Here is a 22,318-nt window from a genome sequence, read left to right as displayed (position 1 = left end):
TTAAACTAATTTCCAGTTGTCATAGACAAGCACGCACAGGACAATTTCAACATCGCCTTTGGGTGGAGTAAGAGTAAAAGTTTCATGACGCACAGTGGTTCAACTCAAACAATTATCGAACCCACATTTTTGCGATGTATTGATTTTAACAGATACAGCCAATTTAAGTTTAATAAAAAGTCCTGAAATACAACTTAAATTAGGCGATTTTAAAAATAATATCCCACCTTACCCAACGTCACAATTTAACTATATCGAAAATTTCTCATCACTGGAATATAAAATAAAAATCGATAAGTGATAAAATTTTATTTTTTGTATCGATTGTTATTACTTATCGACAAACGAAAAATACCAAATCTATTTACCTCTGCAATTTAACTATCAGAAACGGTACAAATAGAGGCTCATAGAGAACCAGAGCTCATTCTATTTCTTAAAATCAATGGGATAGGATCAATTATTTTTCCCTTTTTTTAAAAATTACAATTTTACAATTTTAAATCTAGTTGTAAAGTCGCATTAAAAACAAAGATCGACCTAAGTATATTCTTTATTTATTATATTTTGACACTTTAAATAAAATAAAAAAAAATCCATCAAATCCACAATGACCAATTATATTGAAAACTCAACTGGTTTTGCAACTTTTTGGAGTATTTCTGCATAAATGGTTAATTCCTTATTTTTTCCTTCTTTAATTTACCTTTATGGAAAACAAACTCGAAAACGGATATCGCATTTCCGATTTTTGAATTCAATTATTTTGAATTACAATTTTAAATCAAGTTCTAAAGTCTTATTTGAATTGCTGATCGATTTAGGTATTTTCCCTATGCATTATATTTCCATACTTACAAAAAAAAAACAACTCAAAAATCCATTAATTGCACCTATTATATTGAAAATCCTTTCGGATTACAGAAAGTTCTTCCAATTTTTATCACAATATAATCTTGAAAGTCCAATTGGTTTAACGACTTCTTTTACTATTGATTTATTTTTTTATAGATAAGTTTTATAATTACTTTGCATATCAATATCGCTTTTCTTTTAATGTCTCAAAACCAATTCAGAGTTACTATTTAAATAAAGGTTATCCATAATAACTTAGACTCGTCTTCTTGACTCTTGCAGCAGCCAACTTTAGTTTACAACTATTTTAAGTAGAAGATCTTAGTCTATATACATACCACAAGATTTTTAAGCCTTTTGAGCTACTGTGCATAGTCAAACCTGGCACGCACATCAACCACTCGCATTGCAAATGGCCTACAAAACAGATAGTATAGAGCAGAGTGTAGATATTTCAACTATGGGGATACAACTTCAATTTACCCCACAGCCTCAACTAGGCATAGTATGTAGTTTTGTCCCAGTAACTGTAACATCCGGTTACAATTCCCATCTCTCTGGCTGCCTTCTCATGCAAATGGAGTAGTTGACTTTAGAGTTGCCAGGATGCCCAGTATACCAGCTAGTAGTCGACTGTCAGATACGTTGTCTTTACCTGTTCCTGCCACTTGCCTCGTGGGCATTTTCTGCATAAATTCCATATTTACTGCCAATGTTAATTGCTACGAATTGCACTAAAGTGTTGACTTTTCTGACGCACAGGAAATATGCAGATGCATTGCATGCCAAAAGTCAAAAGAAGGCAAACAAATTAATGACAAGAGAAACCCTTTTTGACTTTAACCTAACATATGTTTCTCTTACCAGGCGGTAAGGCATTGTTTGTTCTGATCATTTGACATAATTAGAAACAACATCTCAGAAAGAAATCTCACGCTGTGTAAAAAGTACCAATACTCACTTTTTAGTAGGTGCACTCTACACTTTTCAGGGAATCATCATTTGCGCTACTTAAGACAACGAAACACATGTCGGCTCAGGAACATCCTTAGCCTGATTTAAGGACATGTGGCGCACATTTCATTTTCATTGTCATACGGTGTCGCCCTAGTCTCATCTTACGCACTGTGTTAATTATACTAATTGCACTAAATCACTTGAAAAATTCTCAAAAAAGGCTCAGCTCAGTCCGTAAAAGTGAATCAAAAAATACAAGAACAGACAAAAAAAAAATGACTGGAATTAGGGAGTATAACATTTCACAGAAAGAAAAATCCCTTATGTCAACGCAATCTGTGAGAAAGTTCAGTAAAGAAACTCCTCTTAATCCTGTCAATGGAAAGGGAGTTTTCCATATATATTTATGTAGTTACATTTATTTTTAAAGGGCTTTGCATGTGGCACATTAAAATAAATTATCGAAACTCTACATATGTATGTCTAGGATGATGATGATAAAAAAATTAAGACAAAAGTCATTTTTTTAAGTCAATATTATGCATTTTTCATGGTTTAAGTCTCCCACACATAAAACGCCCCCCAGATTAGAAAGAAAAAAGAGTACAGAAAAAATTTGAAAGAAGGCGTCTTCCTTGAAATGGTTAATTATTTATGGCACAATATTATTACCGACAGTTGCCGGTGTAAAAGAATTTTAGTTAGAGTTTTAGGAAACAATGTGAAAGGGTTTGTTTTTAAAAAGAAAGGGCTAATTTTGTCATAAGTCTAATTATACATTAGGTCAGATGTAGAGCATGAAACTGGCCTAGATATAAAGTCCTAATTTGTTTGTCATAAAAAAGAGAAATTAAAAACATTTTCAATAATTAAAACGCTTTTGGTTCTTCGATTTTGTGCTAGGCACTTTAGGTCTTTCAGGTCTTCTTCGAAAAGTCATTTTTTTTATTTGATTTATTCAATATTAAAAACTCAAAAACCAAAAGATAGTAAAAATAACCGAATGACATGAATTGCGTTAATTGAAAACAAATATATTAAAGATTATAATAAAAACAATATTTTTTTGAAGAAAAATGTTAAAGATTTTCCTTCCGAAACTGATGCCTCATTTGACTGATTTTGAATTAAATTTCAAATTGAAATGTAGTTTTAATAATCAAGTTATCTTTTCGAGCGAGACAAAAAATGACAATGAACAGCACAATATTCCAATTAACACAGATTTCGATATTCTATTTTAAAGTTAGAATAATGTCTTTCAATCTGCATTAAAATCTCGGAATTAATACATATGTATGTTGATGTCTATGACATCATTCTTTCAAAAATTGGATCAAAATTATTATTTAAATATCCAAGGCGACTTGTAGCCTATTCATCAGATTAAAAGAAATCTTCCTGACTCTACACAACAAAAAAATAAGAGATAAACCGAGTAAAATTGAATATCGCCATTTAAAACTTGACTTTTTCAGTCATTAGGAATCCAGATATGGGAATCTTATTCTAACCTTTTAGATCTGCATCTTTATATTTCGATTCGCCAAGAGAAAACCACTTCAGGTTTTTAGAGTCAAGTTCATGGCGTCCTGTCAAATATCTAATCTGTTCTTATTAAAGACTTGTAACGAAGTAAAGATAAATACAATCATTATATAAATTATTGTTATTTACTTTCTTCTTAATCCTCACTTGGCAATGATTTGTAAGACTTCAGAGAAGATTATGTAGAGAGTAAAACAAATGATTCTAATACAATTGATGAAGTCTGCATTATTTTTATTACAACTGAAAGAGCCCTGCCATGTGTTCGAAAGTCATCCATCCCCATGGTGACTACTTGGCACACCTTTGTGCGTAGGATTGGGCTTGGGTCTTCCCATTTGTGCATAACTCAGGGTATAGCTTTGGCATACCATTGGCATATTAATCAACCCCAATGGGCACAGCAGGACGAACCATTACCCATATATGCACATGTATGGGTCGACTATGCAACCTGTTTTCCCCCTTTTGGTCGTCGGTGGTTCTGCATTGCATTTTCGCAGAATTTATACCAATTTGTGCGCAACGTTAATAACAGTAAAAGGCCTATAACAATAACCCACATCAATACGATGGCACGTAGATGCCACAGCACGTGGTAAAGGACATGGACAGCAGCAGTCAGCAGTCTATAGCCTGCTGTGCAACAAACAAGGTGAGTAGGTAAGCTCTACAACCAGAAGACATAAGAGTTGGAGAAGGAGTTAAGAGCAGGAGAAGTAGAAGTAGAGAATGCAATCAACAAAGATGTGCAAGCCTCCGCCCACACATGGCACTAGCACGCATCCCTTATGTTGGATGGACGCGTGTCCAAAACACACGCGCCACGGCATCTTTGAGAGTTTTGGGCGAAAACTGGGCCGGAGTGGCATACCCCATTCCCCGCTCTCATTATATTTGTGCATTGACTTTGCTCACAGGCTAAAAACTGACGTCGTCGTCGTTGTTGTCGTCTTTGCCTGCTATTTGCACAAGTGTTCCCTTCCGCTGAATCCGTTGTTCCGTGCGCTTTGAACAACAATAAAAGAGATTAATAGATGTGGCATGTGAGAAGAGGAAAAAGGGGTACACGGCCAAGCCACATACAATAATTGGTGCCTAAAAGGCTTGCATATTTGTCTGCTCGTCGTCGTGGTATTGGCCGTGGTGGTGTGGCAGTGGTGATGATAGGAATGAGGGGGCGGCTCACAAAGACCTCGACTTTGGCCCGAGCACAATGATCGATCTGCAAAATATTTCAATTTAATGAATTGCGTGCAGGCAGAGAGAGAAAAAAGGGTTCAGAGGAGACTCTAGGGGTGCTGCACATTGGCATGAAAGTGAAATGAAAATTGACGATAAACATCAAAACAGAACATCCACATATTGATAAAAAATCAGACATACTCTCCCTTATATTTTAGGTTATTTAGGTCCCCTGCATGTCCTTTGCAAAGAAACGCAAACTGAAATATATTTTATGAAACTACCCCTAGATGAAGGTGGGAACAAGTTATTTTATAAGAGCACTTTTATAATCACTCCAGAATTGTAAAGCTGCAACTTAAATAGTATTTAATAAGTACCAAAACAAGTTGCGAATTCAAAGTAAATGAAACCAAAACATTTTATCTTTTCCAAGTACTCTTTATGTTTTCCTACTCGAAGCACGCCAATGAGGGGCCAAAAACTTTCGAACTTAGTACAATTTTTAAAATTTTTCAGTAATTTTTAAACAAAACATATGTGGGGAACTTTTGCACCACTGTAACTTGTAATGAGATACTTACACCCGTTGATTTTCAGAAAACGAGAGTATATTACGTTGATTAAAGTGTGACACAGCTTCAAAAGTTTTTGATTTAGAATAAATAAAATTGTGTTTTGTTGAGTGACCTTGTAAAAATTTGTGAAATAAATTGAAAACATGTTCGAGGTCAATTTTAAAATTCAACCCATTAGATGGCTTTTATGAAAAATTTTCAATATGTTTAGTTTTTTTCCGATATACTTCAGTTGCACTCCGACAACCGTCTTCAGGGCAACTATATTACGAAAAATTAGTTATAATAAAATTCATCCTATAAGAAATGAAACAAATAAAACTAAAATTAAGATGCTAATTAAATCAATCGTTGTATATAAGTACATCGATATGACCTACTTATAATTAAAATATAAGGGTAAGAAATATATTGGTTGAATTTTTGAAAAAATTTTATAAATATTGTGAGCTATCACTATACTTTCTTATTAGAGCTAATTTAAAAAAAAAATTGTTATCGATAGAAATTGTGAAATGTTTGAGGAATCGAAAAACAGAATATTACCTCATTTCTTCTAAAAATGAATACATAGGTAAACAATACCGATTACCAAACAAAAAAAAACTACGATCTTTGATTGAATATCGCAAATAATTCAAAATTTCTTTAGAAAACTCATTACTAGTTGTCTTTTAGCGGTTTTTTTCAGAATTTGAAATTTAAACGTAAACAATTGTCGAAACTAAAAATGTCGATTGAACATCGCACTCAATCAAACATATCTATCGGAATAGGATAGGTCTAATAACGAGTATAACGTAGTCGTTTGACTTTCAGTTTGATTTTGCTTTTGTTTCCTTGGGGATGTAAAAAGGTAGCATATCTTTGTTTTACGCATTAACTGTAACTTTAACGCGCTTATCGCTATTAATGAGTAAATATGCAACACAAATACAGCCGCTTATAAGGATGATGGGATGATGATGATGATGATGAGATGTGGATGATGGTGGTTGCGGTCCTGTCAATCAGAATGCTTCAAAAAAAGGGTTGCCGAACAGAAACCGCCTCAAGTGCCACTCGACGCTTAGCTGATAAGAAGACGCACCAGACACTCATACGTTCAATCTTAAGTCGCCAATCTTCTGCCCCAAAAGTCTTTACAAAGCCAGAAAACTTCCTTGGCATATCCAACCACCACCACCCCATTCGTCTCCCTCTAACCCCATCCCTTTTTTCAATTGTCAGATATGACAGTTAAATGTTGACGCTCGAATGATTGCACACAAATTTTTCTACCTGGCCACTTTGCACATAATTTAGTCATTTCATTTGAAACGCCGCGCTAACCTCACTCCTCTCTGTCTCTCTCTCGATATCTTTTGGAAGGTCCCTGGTCCACACTATGCGCGATCTGTCAAATGTCAAATGCATGTCAAAGGCAACATGTCAGAGCCATTTCCAACGCTTCTCATCTCTCTACTCTTCTTTCTTTCCATCTCTCGCTCTCCTCTTTTATTTTTTGGGTTTTTTTTGTATTTGTATTTTTTTTGTATAGTTGAGTCAGGCGTTAAATGTATTGGACAGCGTCTGACTGGCACCCAAAGTCTGAACTGGCTCTGGATAGAAACGAATACCACCAGGGTGGTTAGGTGGTTGGGTGGTTTTTTCGCTGTTGCTTGATTGTCATTTTTGCGTTGCGGCAATTTGCGGCTTTTGATTAAAAAATATACACACACCAACCAACACACACACACACCGAGAAATTCTAGTAGCGCGTCGAGGGAATAATGCGACTGTTGTTCTCGCAAATGGTTTTTGCATTTCTTTCTTTTTGGGTTTCAAATGTTTTTGTATTTTTTCTTTGTTGCTCTATTCAGCATGGACCCACTATGGTTAGTTTAATTTGCAAAACAACTGGATCTAGAAACAGCAAAAGGGGCAGGGATGTCTGTCTCGGGTAAACCATGTGAAGCTTTTGGATTAAAAGTGCATTCATACATATGCAAATGTTGAGAATGAAAATGTTATTAAGTCAGTCTTAGCTGGCTTATAAACGTTCCATATTCTACCAAATTTTTACTTCACATGGATTTTCTAATATGCAGATAAGTAGTATTTTTACATTCCTTGTACATTAGTTTTCAAAACAGCTTCGAAAACGATTGAGTACGTTTGCAACTGAGAAACTAGAAGTTTGCAATATACTTAGAAGTTTTTAAGGTTATAATTCTAAATGTATGTATATTTAGTTATCGTAATTATCTATTATATGGGACATTATTTTCATAAATAGATTGGACGTATTCGTTTGTTAATATCCAAACTATCACGGCTTGCATTTGTGCTCCGTTTTTGAATATTCATTTTGTGTTTTTATAAATTTTGTATTTTTACCAGTATTTGTATTTTTTTTTTTTTGTTGAAGTTTTTATAATCAAAGTTTACAGTTTTGAGCGAAATCCTATATATAATGCAACATGTCATGTAAATATGATTTAGGATTTTGAAGGTACAAATGTCGAACTAGTTTTGTGATTCGTTAAAAAAAAGGATATCGCAAATATATCTAGATACTTTACTGTTAAATGGCCTTGAACCAATCTTAAATAATTTGGAATATTATGACCGACAGTTTTATTTCACTAATACATTACTTACATAATGACTGTATAATAAGACACAATACTAATTTTAATACAATTCAGATTGGAGATATGTTTAAGTGAGATGCAAATACATATTTACCTAAATCTAGTTCTTATTTTAACTGAATTTTGTGAATTATTTTAAACTATTAAGAATTACGTATATAATTGATTTTCTTAGTAATATTCTTTCGATTTTTGATTGATGTTTAATGACTGATGGTGATTCTTAGAGATAAGTAACTACTAGAGATAGAAATGACAAGTAAAATGGATTTTCGATTTCGCTAATTCGATGCACTCTCTCCTTGTCTTGTCTCATTTTATGGTTACCCCTCAAAAAAAAAAAAAAACAAAGTTTATGTTTGAAATCATATGATCATATTTTACATACCCTTCATTTGGTTGTCGGCCCATCTGTTACAATTTGAAGAAATATTTTTAAGGCTTGTCAATAATATAATTGTTCCTACCACAAGCCATACGAAACATTAATCAGAAGAACTCAAATCAACTCAAATGTGGCAGAAATAAATTGGAAATCACAGTAATTTTTGCTAAGCGATTGCAAAGTCTATGACCAGATGGATATGGGCCTCAGGTCCTGCCGCAATCGAACCCCTCTGCCCTCTTATTCGATTGGCTAGTATTTGAATTATTGCCGAGATGCATTCGAGTGTGACGCGAAAACTTTTTTTTTTTGCGTCCCTGCCTTTTAGTGACGGCTTTGGTGGAGAAGCGACCAAAGAAGTCGATATAGTCGCGTGCACGGCCGGAACTGACACAGGAAGCGCCGTACATCAGGCGAACGCGTTGACAATGCAGGCGTGGGCAGAAAAAAACCCATTCCGCTTCCCCTTTTCAGGATACACGCAGTACAATATGTAAGTACATGTCGTTGTCGTCGTTGTAGTTGTAGTCGTTGTCAGAGTTGGCTAGAGACTCTTCTTTTAGGCATTATTAGCTGTCAGTAAACGGAATTGTCGCGACGCGACATGATGCGATGCGGCTCTTCTTTTTTTGGTCTTTCTTTCTGCAACATTTTAACATAATTGGCCTTTATGACATCAACGAAGGACCTCCGGGTCTGGGGGTCCAATGGCAATCACTTTTTACTACCCGCTAACCAATTTGGTATCTGCAACTTTTCGCTTGAATGCATGCAACAACTTTACTTTTTCTAGACCCTCAAACTGTAGTAACCTTCTCTCCCATACTTATGTCAATCCCATTTCAGTGTCAGGCTACTTTGCGTGGCTGCAATTTACCCAAAGCTTCATTAAACAGAATACATAAAGAAGAGGGAGCTTACAATTAAAATATGTGGTAGACCAATAAATTACCCTGCAGTGCATGGGGGAAAAAATTATTTAAAACTCATGTTCTATTTTTGTGCAAACAAATTTAAATGGAACCCTAAAGAAATTTCAGCTATTTCATAATATTTTAGAAAATCAAGGACTTTCAACAATCAGAGGAATTGAATGTTTAATTTTAATAAAAAGGTATCTGGGTCTGCTTTCTAACAAATTAATCACAAAGTTTTTCAGTTTTTTTAATTTTCACTAAAAAGGCTTTTATGACGATCTAATGGAAATTCTCTCCTCTCTTTCTCTCTATCTCTCTCTCTCTACGTCCCTCTCCATAATTTTTCCATCTTCTTCACATTTTGATGAAGATTTCTACAGAATTCTTGCTGACAGCTCAAAGACTTTGAAAAAAAATTACTATTGAGTAATGAGAATTAAGAAAATTGTAATTTATCCCTCATATTTCATGCCAAATTTTCTAACAAATCATTAATAATTTTATTACAATTCATGCTAACTACAAGAAGATACCTCACTATTTTTATTAATTTTGTCGAAAAATCGTAAAGTAATTGGCTAAAACCAAATTTACGTAGAGAATTAACATTCATATATCAACTAAAGACACCAAAAATCATGTCGACCTTGTCTTATTAAAAGATAAAAAAAGAAACCTTTTACGATCCTGATCCTTAGTTGCTTTCAATGTAAATGGGCCTTAAGGTAAGCTTCATGAGTCACCACAATTTAAATAATTGTGAAAAATTTCCAGGCTTCAGACTCTATGTTATGAAGGCAAAATGAATATTGGAATTCTTAAGTTCAATATGACATAGAAATCACAATATTAAAATGTGCCGTTAAACCCTGGAAATATAATTCATATCCTGTTGACATTATTTGATATTTATTTAGCAATGTTAGGTCTTTGAATTTTCCATCAGCTTTATAGGGTATACTTATGCTAACTATGATGGAATTACATACATACGTATGAACATATGTATATGAAAAATGAAAAACGAAGTTATATTTATTTTAGTCCCTCACCATTTGCTTTGGCGCACAAAATGGCTTGGAAAATATTTTTCAATCACTTTAATTGTAGTCAAACCAGCCGAGGGGTTTCACTTAGTGGAATGGGTGAGTGGGTAAGAAAAAGGCGGTGGGGGGAGTGAGATTTTGGGGAGGCCTAGACGTCAGATTGCAGTTGGAGTTGGAGTATTGAAGGAATTGCGCATATGTTGCGACTCCCTTCGTCTTTGGTTGCCTCCCGCCTCTCTCATGGCTTCTGGCTTGTACTCTTCTCTTTTTCCATAAACAAACTCTGGCAAGAGCAATGCAAATTTAATGTTGTCAAGCTGTCGTATCATGCTGAAATATGCGCACGGTCGCCTTTCCCCCTCATCCCCATCTATACGCGCACACACACACACACACTTGCTGGGGCGAAGGAGCAGACGGCCCCCTCGAGGCAAAACATGTAGTCATATGTCCACCCAGGCCAAGAAGTAATATGAAACGCTTCTCGTCCCCTTTTTTTGGGTTCCGCCCCGATATACTTCTATAGCTTACTTATATTAAGATAATGCCGGCAAGTAACAAAGAAAAAGGGTACAAATTTCCTGTGCTTCCGTTTTGCCTGTCACGTGAAGAGTGTCACTAGGGGGAGTGGCGGAGTTCGATGGCGTGAGGTGGCAATGGTTGCTGGAATGGGGCTAAAGTTAGGACCAGGTCTGTCCCGTGGATGCATGTTGGAAACGTGGTTATTATCGCCTGCAATGCCGCCCTCTCTTTCGCAAGCTTATATAACTGCCGGGCATTTGTAATAAAACTCAAGCGCATAATTGTTTGCCATATTTCTGAAACGCCAAAATGGCAAGAGGAAGCTTCCATCGCTTTCTATAGCCCCCCATTCCTCCAATCCCCCCCTCCATTCACTTTTAACATTACTCCGTCACTTGTGCAGGTATCAGAAAAATAAAACCTACTGCATACTTTTGGGGTGTGGCCACGCCAATTTATGAGCAAGTGGAATGTCAGAGTACCTATATACAGTGTTTGTGTTTATGTGTATGTGTGTGTCTGGGTGTGTGTGTTATTGCCCCACTGTGCTGTGTTGAGGTTATTTTTGAGTTGATTGCTTTCGAATTTTTGATGATGCTGCGTTTAAGCACCAAAAAACAAACAAATTGCAAGAACTATGCAAAATGGTAGCTCCATTTTACTCTATTATCCTGCCAACAAGGAAATTTTCAACATATGAAGAGCTGGCAAAAACTGCAAGAGTATTCCCCATAATAATAGCAACGACTTGTCCTTGATTAACTTTACTCATTTTCTTGCGGCTCTTTTATTAGTGATTAGTGATCAGTAAATAAGGAAATGCTTGAGATCATTCTGAATTGCACTCCATAGACTTTCTTTTTGCCAATTTCGTATAAATTATGATCAGATTTTATGGCTATTTTAATAACAAAGAGAATTTCAAAAAATATTTATATATGTTAAGAAATGTTATGAAATCCTGAGTGACAGCTTAGTATGATTTTCATACTTTCAGTTTTTTTCCAATTCTGCTGGGTAATTTGGAAAAGACAAGTGCAAATTTCATATAAATCTTGTTAGCTTACCTAGTAATTACTATCTTAATTTTTTAAAAGTTTGTGAGAACAGGAAAATTGTTAAGGTATTTAGTTCAAAATTCCGTGCCAGTACTGTTGTCCTTCATGCATAAGACAACTTAACTGAGCTGCATATTAAATGCCACCTATATCTAGCTCACCTTATTTTAACCTGGCTCAAATCTTTTAACTAGTACTTGAAGCAGATGTATGGATAATCAACTTAAAGCCAAACTTTGGTGTCCTCTCTGAATGCTTTTTCCCTTTAAACTGTGGATTTTCTCGAAATATTTGTGGGCTAGGTTAGCGATGCTTTGAAAACAGTGTCTAAAACTGAATTGCTTATAGATTACTATCACAATTTTTTATTTTAAATATGAAATCCACTTTAAGTGACAATGGCGATGGAAAAGCTACGACAGATTATAAGGATCCATTGTCTGGAGGCGATAGAATTGGAATGCCAAAGAAAAGTTCTCATCACAGTAGTACGTCATCATTGCCATCGATGAGCTTTCACAATATGGATCCCAAGGAAAGATCCTGGATATTTGAGAGTGTCGGCGGCTATTTTGCACCCGCCGAGGATCTCAGTAAACTTTCACCAACGCGGCAAGAGAAATTGCTAATGCGGGATTTAATTTACGCTTTCTCTGGTGTTCCTTCAACTCACATTAGCGCCGACATTAAGGTCGAAGAGATTGCCGACCTATCGCCCGAAGAGATGACCAAGATACGCTTCAAAATTGACGATGGTTTCACTAGTGTGTTTCGCACTCTTGCCAATGAATTACTACCCATGATCGGTCACTATATCAGTGTGCAGGGTTTCATTGACTTGAGTAAGATGACTCCGCGTTATGAACGAACTTGTTTGGCCTTGGCCAATTCAATGGATAATATCATGCAACAGTATCATGATTTGCAATCAAATTTGGAGACGGAATTAAGTGAGAACAAGCTCGATTTGCAGAAATTAGTTCAGCAAATTCGTCCCTGGTTGCCTACTATGGAGATTTTTGCGACTATTGCTGTCGATGTGCGTCACCTGAAACTGAGTAGCTCCCAATTGCTATCCATGCTAGAAGATCGCTATCAAGAACAGAAATCTAAATCAAAATCGGATGTAAAAGAGCGTTTAGGTCAAATGCTGGAATACACTTCGCGTAACTATATGAAAATGGTTCAACAGTGGACACAAAAAGGCATGGTAAATGATGCGACACAAGAGTTCTTCATTGAGGATTTGAATCCGGCAACGGGCAGTTGTTGGTATTCATATTGGAAAACACGTTATTGTCTACACACGAATCGTTTGCCCAATTTCCTGTTACAACAGGCTGAAATTATTTTATTGGCTGGCAAATATTTCAATATACTTCGCCAATGCAATGTGACTATAACACCAATGAATACTTTACTCACCTATTCACCCAAGGATATGACTCATCTTGAAATAATACGCAACAGCTATGAACTGCCGGCCAAAAAGTTAAAGGATTATCTCTTCAAGGATCACCAATTGGTAATGCATTTGCGTAACCTTCGTGACTTTTGTCTATTGCAAGAAAATAAATTTGCCAACGATTTATTGGAAAGCAGTCGGCAGTATATGAAGAATAAAGTCTATCAATTGAAATCAGATAAAATGGATGGATTTTTGGAAAAAATTCTTGAATTTTTAGACGACGATTTCGGCGTATTTTTGGAAATGCAGCTAAAGAATATCGATGTAATGACACAGTTAAACGGAATGGAGCCCTCAAACGGTGGCAATGAAAATTTCGCCATTGATCCTTTAGATTTTCACAATTCAAATGGCTATGAAGCATTGGCTTTGCACTATGAAGTCAATTGGCCAGTTAGCCTGGTCATAAATTCACAGCGTTTGGAGCAGGTACAATTGTTGCATAGAGTAATATTCTTTTTGCTTTATGTAAAAGGCGAATTGGAAGCGATGAAGCCAATTGCAAATAGTCGCTCATATCGTTTGCGTGAACGTATGCTGAAGAGCATTCTCAGTGTGGAACAATACATGACCATGGATATTATTCAGCCTCAATGGGTGGAACTTATTGCGACTGTGAATCGAGCATCAAATATTGACGAAGTGCTCTCAGCATTTAAGCGTACCTTGGATCAGTGTGTGCAATTGTGTCTGTTTGCCGGAGTCGTCTATGTGCGTTCCATTTTCACTTTAGGTACCATTTGTCTCAACTACTGTGACTCGTTGTCAAGTGAGCCGGGCTGCCATGAGTTCAATCGCTGTGTGGCCGAGTACGATGAGAATTTTGAAAGTATGTTGGTTGGAATTTTGGATTTAGTACGTGAATTTGCCAAGACGGTCGTCAAGTGTGGTAAAGATAATGATAGAGTTTCAGAGTCTAGCAGACAGCTGTTGCTTCGCCTTGAGAGCATTGACAAGGATTTGGAAGCAAAGAGTTTTTGTTGACTTGTTATGTAATGTATTCCCTTAAATCTTGAGTTGAGCTAAATAAAATTATTTTAAATGATTCTGGGAAACTTTTTGCTCATAGGTTTATTTAGCTAATTATTATCTTTCAATAGAAAAGTGTTAAATATTCTAAATATGTATAAGGAGAAAAATATTTCTATGGGCCAAGTGTTGGTCAACAAAGAGAAAAATTATTAGTTTGGTGTCAAACGAAAGAGAACTCTCAAATTTCAACATAGTGCTGGACATGACGTAAATATGCGTTGCCAGATGCTGGTAATAAAAAAGCACGCGGATTTTTGAAATACTATACTATACTACACTCGACCTAAGCAAATACAGTTAGTTTTTTAATATTTGGATACGGAAAACGACTGTTTAAAAAAGCACGCGTCTGGCAATGCTTTCTTTGCGCGAACAAAAGCGGAAATATAGCTAAAAGCAGCTGTTTTTGGGCTTAGAAAATAAAAGAGAGATTTGGGTACAAAGGATTAAAGATATATGTAGTCTACAGTTTGTTTATATATAATTTACAATATTTCTAGGTTTCGTATGCAATGCTAGAGCAGCCGAAAATTTTCTCGATTTCATATAACAAAGTTTTGCAAAACCTTAAACTGGCTTACATATGTCCATCCAGACTTAAGTTAACGGGATTCCACCTTACCAGCAAAAGAAAAAAAATCCAGTTTGGCAACGCCGTAAACCATTAAGAAAAATGCGTTTACCAACACTAAGCCCCACTCTAGCTGAGTTTCCGACCTAAGTAAACATTTACTTGACATGTCATCAATTTCTTTCAAAAACCCTATAAATAGGAACACACGAAAGTCTAGAGCTCATTCTATTTTGAACACTCGTTTCGATAGGATCAACGTTTTATATTTCTTCCTTATTTCTTAAATTGTTCTTGCTTTATTATTGATGCAAATAAGATTGCAATTGTCTCTCTTAAAAATTAATAAGCTTGCCTCTAATAATGCCCAATTCCCATTTTGAGCTCAATCACCATAGAGTTCAATTTATTGCCTGGAATAAATTTTTCTTAGCATTCTTCAGCATGGTAAATATGTCAAATTTTCCTTAGTTAATCCTAAAAAGCTTTATACATATTTACTTTTATCTTTTATTCGATCATTGGTTTACATAACGTAAAGGTAGACATTTTTTGCTCTGTTACATCAATGTCCATTTGCTTTCTGTTAACCTATGGAGCCATTTTAAAATTTGGTACTCTATCCCGAAGTTTTGTAGATTTTTGCAATTTATATAAATTAAACACATTTGTCATCGAATTTTTTTATTTAGGGCGCGTCTTTTCCTTCCACAATCTATTCTTACCGGGATATGTCATATGCTGTCAATTTCGATTGATCATACAAAGATATACTCGGTGTTAATTAATGAAATAATGAAAAAGTTCCTTGCAAGATCTCAATCTATTTTGCAAAGAAATCAACCTTTTTTTTTCATTTTCTTAACTGTCCAGTTGTATTTCCTAAAAAGCATTGTAATTGTCTGTCTGTTTATTTTCCGATATATGTATGGTCGTATGTAGCTATCATAAAATGGAGTTTATTACCTGAAAATGTTCCTTTTGGCTTGGTTTCAGTAATTTTTTTTAAATGATACTCTATTTTAAAAATAAAATAAAATTTCATTTATTTCCCCACAATATTCACCCAATTTCTTATGGCATGGTGAGTGAATCTTCCCGAGTCGGGTGCATCTTCGAAATTCCATATTTTCAGTTTTTATGGTATATGGATTTTTATATTGATATATTGTGAATTTTTCACTCATTCTTTGAAAAAACTTTGCCTAAAGTTAATTCCCTCTTCATCATCTTAACAATTATAGCCATATTTGATGCATGCCCACCATTGCATATTGTTGTTTCGTCTACTTCGTCTACTCGGTGTGTTCCTTTAGCACTTTGCCTGTCAATCTCCCGATTTGGTACCATCAATGGCGTTACGCATTCATCGCATAAGTCGCAAAATCGACAACGTTACGCCGTAACAGCAACAAGTATAAAAATATTCCACCTCGCTATTCATTACATCTCCTCCATCTCAAACCATACGATTTTTATTTCAAAATTGCCGCCATATCGTCTCGGCGCGTCGCGTCACATCATCTGGGGGAACATCTGCAGAAAAAGACGCCGTTGTGTCTCGCCACCTGATCTACCCCAAAGGAAAAAAAAAACACCACCCACCAGCCTTTTTGACTCTCTCTTTTTACGGAGCTGATGCCACGCCTCGCCTTTATCAAGAGTTTAACAGGCATCCACAAGCTTCGCTCCTTTTTGGCTGAAAGCTGCTTTATATGCACACGGCGTATTCATCAAAGTGGTTTTTATATTACGTGATATTTTTTTGGTGCCTTCTTGCTTCACTTTTCCGTTCGTTTCGGTTTTTTTTTTGTTGTTTTTTGTGCCAAACAACAAAATTTTGTTGACAATATTTTTACAAACTTTCTTTTGAGTGGGTGTGGCTGAGAAATGTGTTTTTGCCTTTTTTGTCCTTCTTGTGTACTCCTTAACAAATTCATAAATATTCAAAACACATTTAAAATTTTCTTTCTTTTTTTTGCTGCATAATTAGGTTTTAATCATTAAAAAACAAGCAAGAAATGAGATGGGAAAAAGGTTTTCGAACATTTTTCACAAGTCTGTCAATCAGGAAAATCAAGTTAAGAAATACATTGAGACTTGGGTGATCAATTTTGACAAATGAGAGGCTAAATTAATGAATCCATATGCCAGGCAAAAAAATTTACTTGATCTAGCTTTAGTTCAGAATTTTTCATTCTTTATTTTCCTTTGTGTTGTCTCAGCTTTAATTAGCTGTCGCTTTGTTCTTCCACAAAATCAGGATATATATATGTTCCCTCCGTGAATCGATCAAAATTTCCACTGGATTGTACCAAAAATTTGTATACGTGTTGATTCTTATATACTAGACATCTGCATGAATGTCAAAAAAGTGACATTCGGATATACTACTCTCAAATTGAGTTGAGTGAATATGAGTGCGAAACGGAATAAGTATGAGTGAGTGGATAGGCTTGCTTTATACTCGGCCGCACAATGTTAAAACAGAGAGTATAAGTAAGTATAAGTGAGTATGTTTCGAATGTATCCGAATGACAGGTGCCGACACAGCATTATATGCAATATTTGACTACAGCAATAACAAAACAAACGAAAACAAAAACAACAAAATACGCTTTAAATTACATACTTTCTCACTTTGGATAGTTTTTCCTCCTTCCATTTTTGCGACTGCTGTGTTTCAACGATGCAAAGAAAATAAATACACAAAATATGTACCCTGATACTTGAATAACTCAAATGTTTTTAGATGTGTCAAATTTGTCACTCCGTTTTACTGAGTACTCAGTCAGTACTCAGTGTCATTCAATTTGCTTTGTATGAGTACCAAAATATACTAATACTCATAAACACTCACTCATTGTGCGTCTGGCACTCACTCTATTCAATTCTATCCGAGTATACTATATTTTAATTATTAAGTGAATGAAGTCATGCAGCTGTCTATTATATACTAATGAGCTACATGATTGACAGAAATATCAAATTGAATGAACCATGTTAAAAATGAATTCATTTTTTGTTTCCCTTTAAACATTTATTTACAATCTGTTTAAAAAAAACAATAAGTTAAAGGAAGTTTTTTTTTTTTTGGTTATTAGAAATTACAAAAATTAGAAAGCTTATTTATGCCGAATCGTCTTCAGGGCGTTGTAATGAATAAACTGACCCAAGACCCACCACACTTGCATAGTCCATATAATTAAAATGTAACTCAAGCGAGATTTCTAGATTGTGTTTGTTTTCTGTAGCTTAACGAGCTACATTTTACGGAAATACAATATATATATGTACATTAGGTACTACACAATATTATTGTATGTAGCCCTTTCTTCCTTCATAGGATTATATGTAGGATCTAACGATTGCATACGCCTCTTTTCCTCTATTAATTTCTGATGAATTTAGACGTTTTTTAAGACGACTCAAATAATGCTTTTAAACACTAAACGAATATCATTTTGTTCCACAAAAGTATTTTCATTCCTTCTTGGGTGTTTTCCTTTAAGTATAACATTTCCGTTCTTTCAAATATAAAGATTAGGCTTGATTGGGCATTGTTTTTTTTTTTTTCATTGCGGGAAAGACCTTCCTTCCACAATCTGTTCCTAAGAGATTCAAATATATATAATGTAAAGAGGAAAGGGTGGCAACAAGTCAAATCAGATCGTTGTCAAGTAGGGCTAGAGCTTATTGCGTTTCTGCCTCTGCCTCTGCAGGCATTCGAGAGGTCTTACTTATGTTAGAAGATCTCACTGGCCTAGGGAACTCCAAGTGATTCGTGGCACTCAGCATCGATTCATTAAACTTCTTTGCCATCTCGTTTAGAATAAATAAAATAATATTTTTCGACCATACCAATAAAAAGTTCTGCGTGAAATTCATATCTCAATTTTCCTTTGCTAAAAAAAAATATAGAAATCTGGAAAGCACAACCAAATAAGCAAATTCACCGACGCATCCCGACCGACCCGTCAAACGCAAGGGCTGGCAGGTTGGCTTATCACCTGCTCCACGTGTCAGCAGACATGGCCAAAAGGTTTTGCTATGTATCAACCTTTAAATTGACTTTCATTTCAACTGCAGCTTTGAGGTCGTAGTCGTCGACGTCGTTGCAACACAGAGCCAACAAACTGAGGTGCAGACGCGACATGCCATTCGCTTCCCGGCGTTTGTTTTTTTTTTTTTTTTGTCTTCCTGGATTGAAATTGGAGATTGCGATTGCTATTGCACTAGAGCTTGTCGGCTTGGCGGAAATTTGACTACGCCACGATATGCGACCAGACAATTTAATACCCCCAAAAAATGCCCCCCAACCTGCCGCCCAAATGTGGTTGACAGCCTGCGTTGCGAAGGCAAAGGAAGCGACATCATCATCGTCATCCTCATGTGTAAAGCGATTAAAGAAAAATAAGAAAAAAATGTTATCCCGATGATTTTCGGTGAGTAAAGTAACCTGGATATTTGAAACTTGTAGGTTTTAAAAACTGGTTTGAAAATAAAACTTGATCTATGAAATTCATAGATAAATCAACATTTTCCTATTGGACAGTTTTATTCTCATTTTGTAAATACTTATAATTAAATATTTGCTTAAATCTTTTATCCAAAATTAAAATTCATTTTGTCTATGAATAAAATGAACTTTAAGTTTTTTTGTGTAAATGGTCACACTATTGGCAAGTGGGCACGATCATCGTGTGTCTTTTTCATTGGTGGTTATTTCGAGCTTAACTTAATACGGGCACATTAAAATTAATTTAAATTAAAACCGCAATAAAACAATCTCAATCATTCTACATTGTGACAATTTAAATTTAAATTATTATTTTGTATTAAAAACTACAAAATAAATAATATTAATATATAATAATATTATAAATATTTATAATACTTAATTAAATAATTATGAGCTGCTCCTATGTTGAATGTTTCCCAACGCAAAAAGAATCTCTTCAAATTTCAAAACAATTTTAAATCGTTAAATTTAAATATACCGTACTAATTATTTTGAGATATTTTTATATGACGTTAGAATTGATTTATAGTTTATCCATTATGAATAAGTAAAAACATACATAATAATGTTTCTAATTATTATTTAGTTTTCTAATGAATTATTTTGTGTAAGTTTATTTGATATTATTCTCAGGTTTATGTTCCCTTTGATTTAAGGAAAACAACATTAACATACATTTATACATACATACATACATCGTCTAAATTGGGAAAGTGATTTCTCTATGAGAAGATTCATATTAATTCATCTATGACAGAGGCCACACATTCTCGTATGCATATTCTTCTTCTTCTTTTTCTGCTTCATTCAGTCATTCATCCATTCATATTTCATAGTGAAACAAACCGTGCATTTTGTAAATTAATAACGCACGCAACTAAATTAATTTAAAATCATATTTATAGCATTTTAGTTAATTAAATGCGCAAAAATGTGCGAGTTGTCTTCATCCCCCATCCCCATGAGTTTGTCTCGCGACTCATGAGGAGAGCCTCCTAGGTGAAAGTGTCAACTGCATGAGTGTTGTTGCTTTTCCTCTTTGCTGTGTGTTGTTTGGTGTTGTTGTTGCTGTGTGTCTGTCGCACACCTCTTTTTGCCATTCGCCTGCTTGCCGCGACATTTATGAACTTTATGAAGTCTGCTCCATAAATCATCTCACACACTCGCACATTATTTGGGCAGGGATAACGTTCTGCTTAGGCGAATTTAATGAAAAAAGGAAAATAGAAACTAAACAAAAATGCAAAAACCACGATATGGGGACACTCTTTTTTCATAATTCGACATGAAGAGGAAGAAATAATATAGAAAAAGAGATTAGATTGTTAGACAAATTCTTGGCCGTTCATAATTTTGCATACTAAAATTTTTTGGAGCCTTGAAAACTCTGAGGAGAAACGATTATGGTTTGAAATGAGCTGAAATTAGTATGAACGCTTCACCTTTTACTGGGAAAAGAGAACCACACGTTTAAAAATCTACAATGCTGGAAGAAATAATAGAAACGGCATGCAATTATTCTTTCTTTTTGAATCTTATTTCTCCCGAAAACTGCAAAAGTGAAATTTTTTTGCCATTTTATAGGAGTCTTTTTGGGTTCTTATTCTATTCATGTAGTCGATGGTGCACATTTTCCCTTTAATCCAAAGAAACGAACGCACTTTAAGATTGGATTTGGGACCAAAGACCTTGTCATCAGTTCCAATAAAAGCGAATGTCAGTAGCGTTATCTCTCATAGTTAAACACTAAAAACTGATTACCTTTTTTATTAATTTTTCCAACACTGGAATATGAAATTGCAATCGATAGCCTCAAATAGCATTATTTTGTATTATTCTTCACTTCACACGAATAACCTTACTACAGTTTCGACCATGAGGTTTTGAAAACAGTTATTGAACAGTTCTTTTGTGAAATTTTGAATGGATTTTATTATCATTTTATCCTCTATTATTTCTTGTGTTCAAATTATAAGGTCAATCTATAGGTTTTCAATTACTTTTAATTAAAACGCAACAATTAATATTATACAAAGATTTTAAATGGTTTTTCCTTTGATTTTAACTTACAATTAGATTTAAAACTTAAGTGGGATGTAAAATTTACTTGTCCAGTGTTGATAGGTACGGAAATTAAAGTGCTGTGAAATATCTATGACCCACCCGAATTTTAGTGATTAAACGAGTCTACCAAGAAACAAATATTTTCCCCTATTTAGATAAACTATGCCAGTTTCGTGCAATGACTAAATCATCATAAACGAACTGAGCCAAATCATGTAAACTCCTACAAATTTTAGTAATAACATTTAGTTATTGGATTAATCAATACAAAGATCTCTCTGCAGCGCTGTTACCCTTTATGGGATTAGAGTATACATACAATGTATTCCACCTTGCCCAAGATCTCGTGAATTTTTGGCATAAGTTGTCTGCACGAAAGCGAAAGATGAAATCATGTGGTCTACAGAGGGACGAAAAGTCGAAGGAGTAAAGGTGGCATCATACATACATATATAGTACTAAGGTGAATGAATGTGAGTGAGTGGTTGGTTGCAACATGTGTGCCACTTCTGCCACATGGCGCATTGCTACACAACCAACGACTGTTCTTTGTTTGTTTAAATATTTTCTTCTCTGCCATATTTCGTTTTTATATTATTTGTTTTATTTTTTATCCAAGAATAAGACAGAGAGAGCGAGAGAGTGAGAGAAAGTTTTGTTTATTATTTTGCGCTTATTTCTAATTTTTTGCGCATTAACTTTGCTTTTCGGTTGTTTTTTATATTTATTTATTTATTTATTTTTTTTTTGTGTGTTTTCCGAGATTTATACAATAATATTTTCAGAGGCAGCAAGTTAATGTGGCGCATTATAGAGTTTCGCATGGATTATGCAAAGTTATGCGGACCTACGTTCCCTGTTTTGGCCCTCTGGCACGGCCAGGACGAAGGGAAGCCAATAAAGTGCAGAGCCAAGCAACAGTAGCAAAAGCAGCACATATAAAACAATTTGCCTACAAAGGGCCGCAATTTAAA

General features: G+C 34.9%; 1 protein-coding gene across 1 annotated transcript; it reads left to right on the top strand.

Annotated features, from left to right (window-relative positions):
* The first annotated feature begins 12,012 nt into the window (after positions 1-12,012).
* On the top strand, positions 12,013-14,210 carry LOC6641029 (gamma-tubulin complex component 2 homolog). The gene has a single exon (XM_002063814.4). The coding sequence runs from the start codon at positions 12,064-12,066 to the stop codon at positions 14,137-14,139; it is 2,076 nt and encodes a 691-aa protein (XP_002063850.3). The 5' UTR covers positions 12,013-12,063; the 3' UTR covers positions 14,140-14,210.
* Positions 14,211-22,318: the final 8,108 nt, after the last annotated feature.

This window comes from Drosophila willistoni, assembly GCF_018902025.1.
Source record: "Drosophila willistoni isolate 14030-0811.24 chromosome 2L unlocalized genomic scaffold, UCI_dwil_1.1 Seg168, whole genome shotgun sequence".
NCBI lineage: Eukaryota > Metazoa > Arthropoda > Insecta > Diptera > Drosophilidae > Drosophila > Drosophila willistoni.
The sequence above is the reverse complement of the archived record's forward strand: the minus strand, read 5'-3'. Positions and strand labels throughout refer to the sequence as shown.

Bases quoted from the DNA above. Each gene is read 5' to 3' on its own strand.
- LOC6641029 (XM_002063814.4), top strand. From the start codon at position 12,064: ATGAAATCCACTTTAAGTGACAATGGCGATGGAAAAGCTACGACAGAT.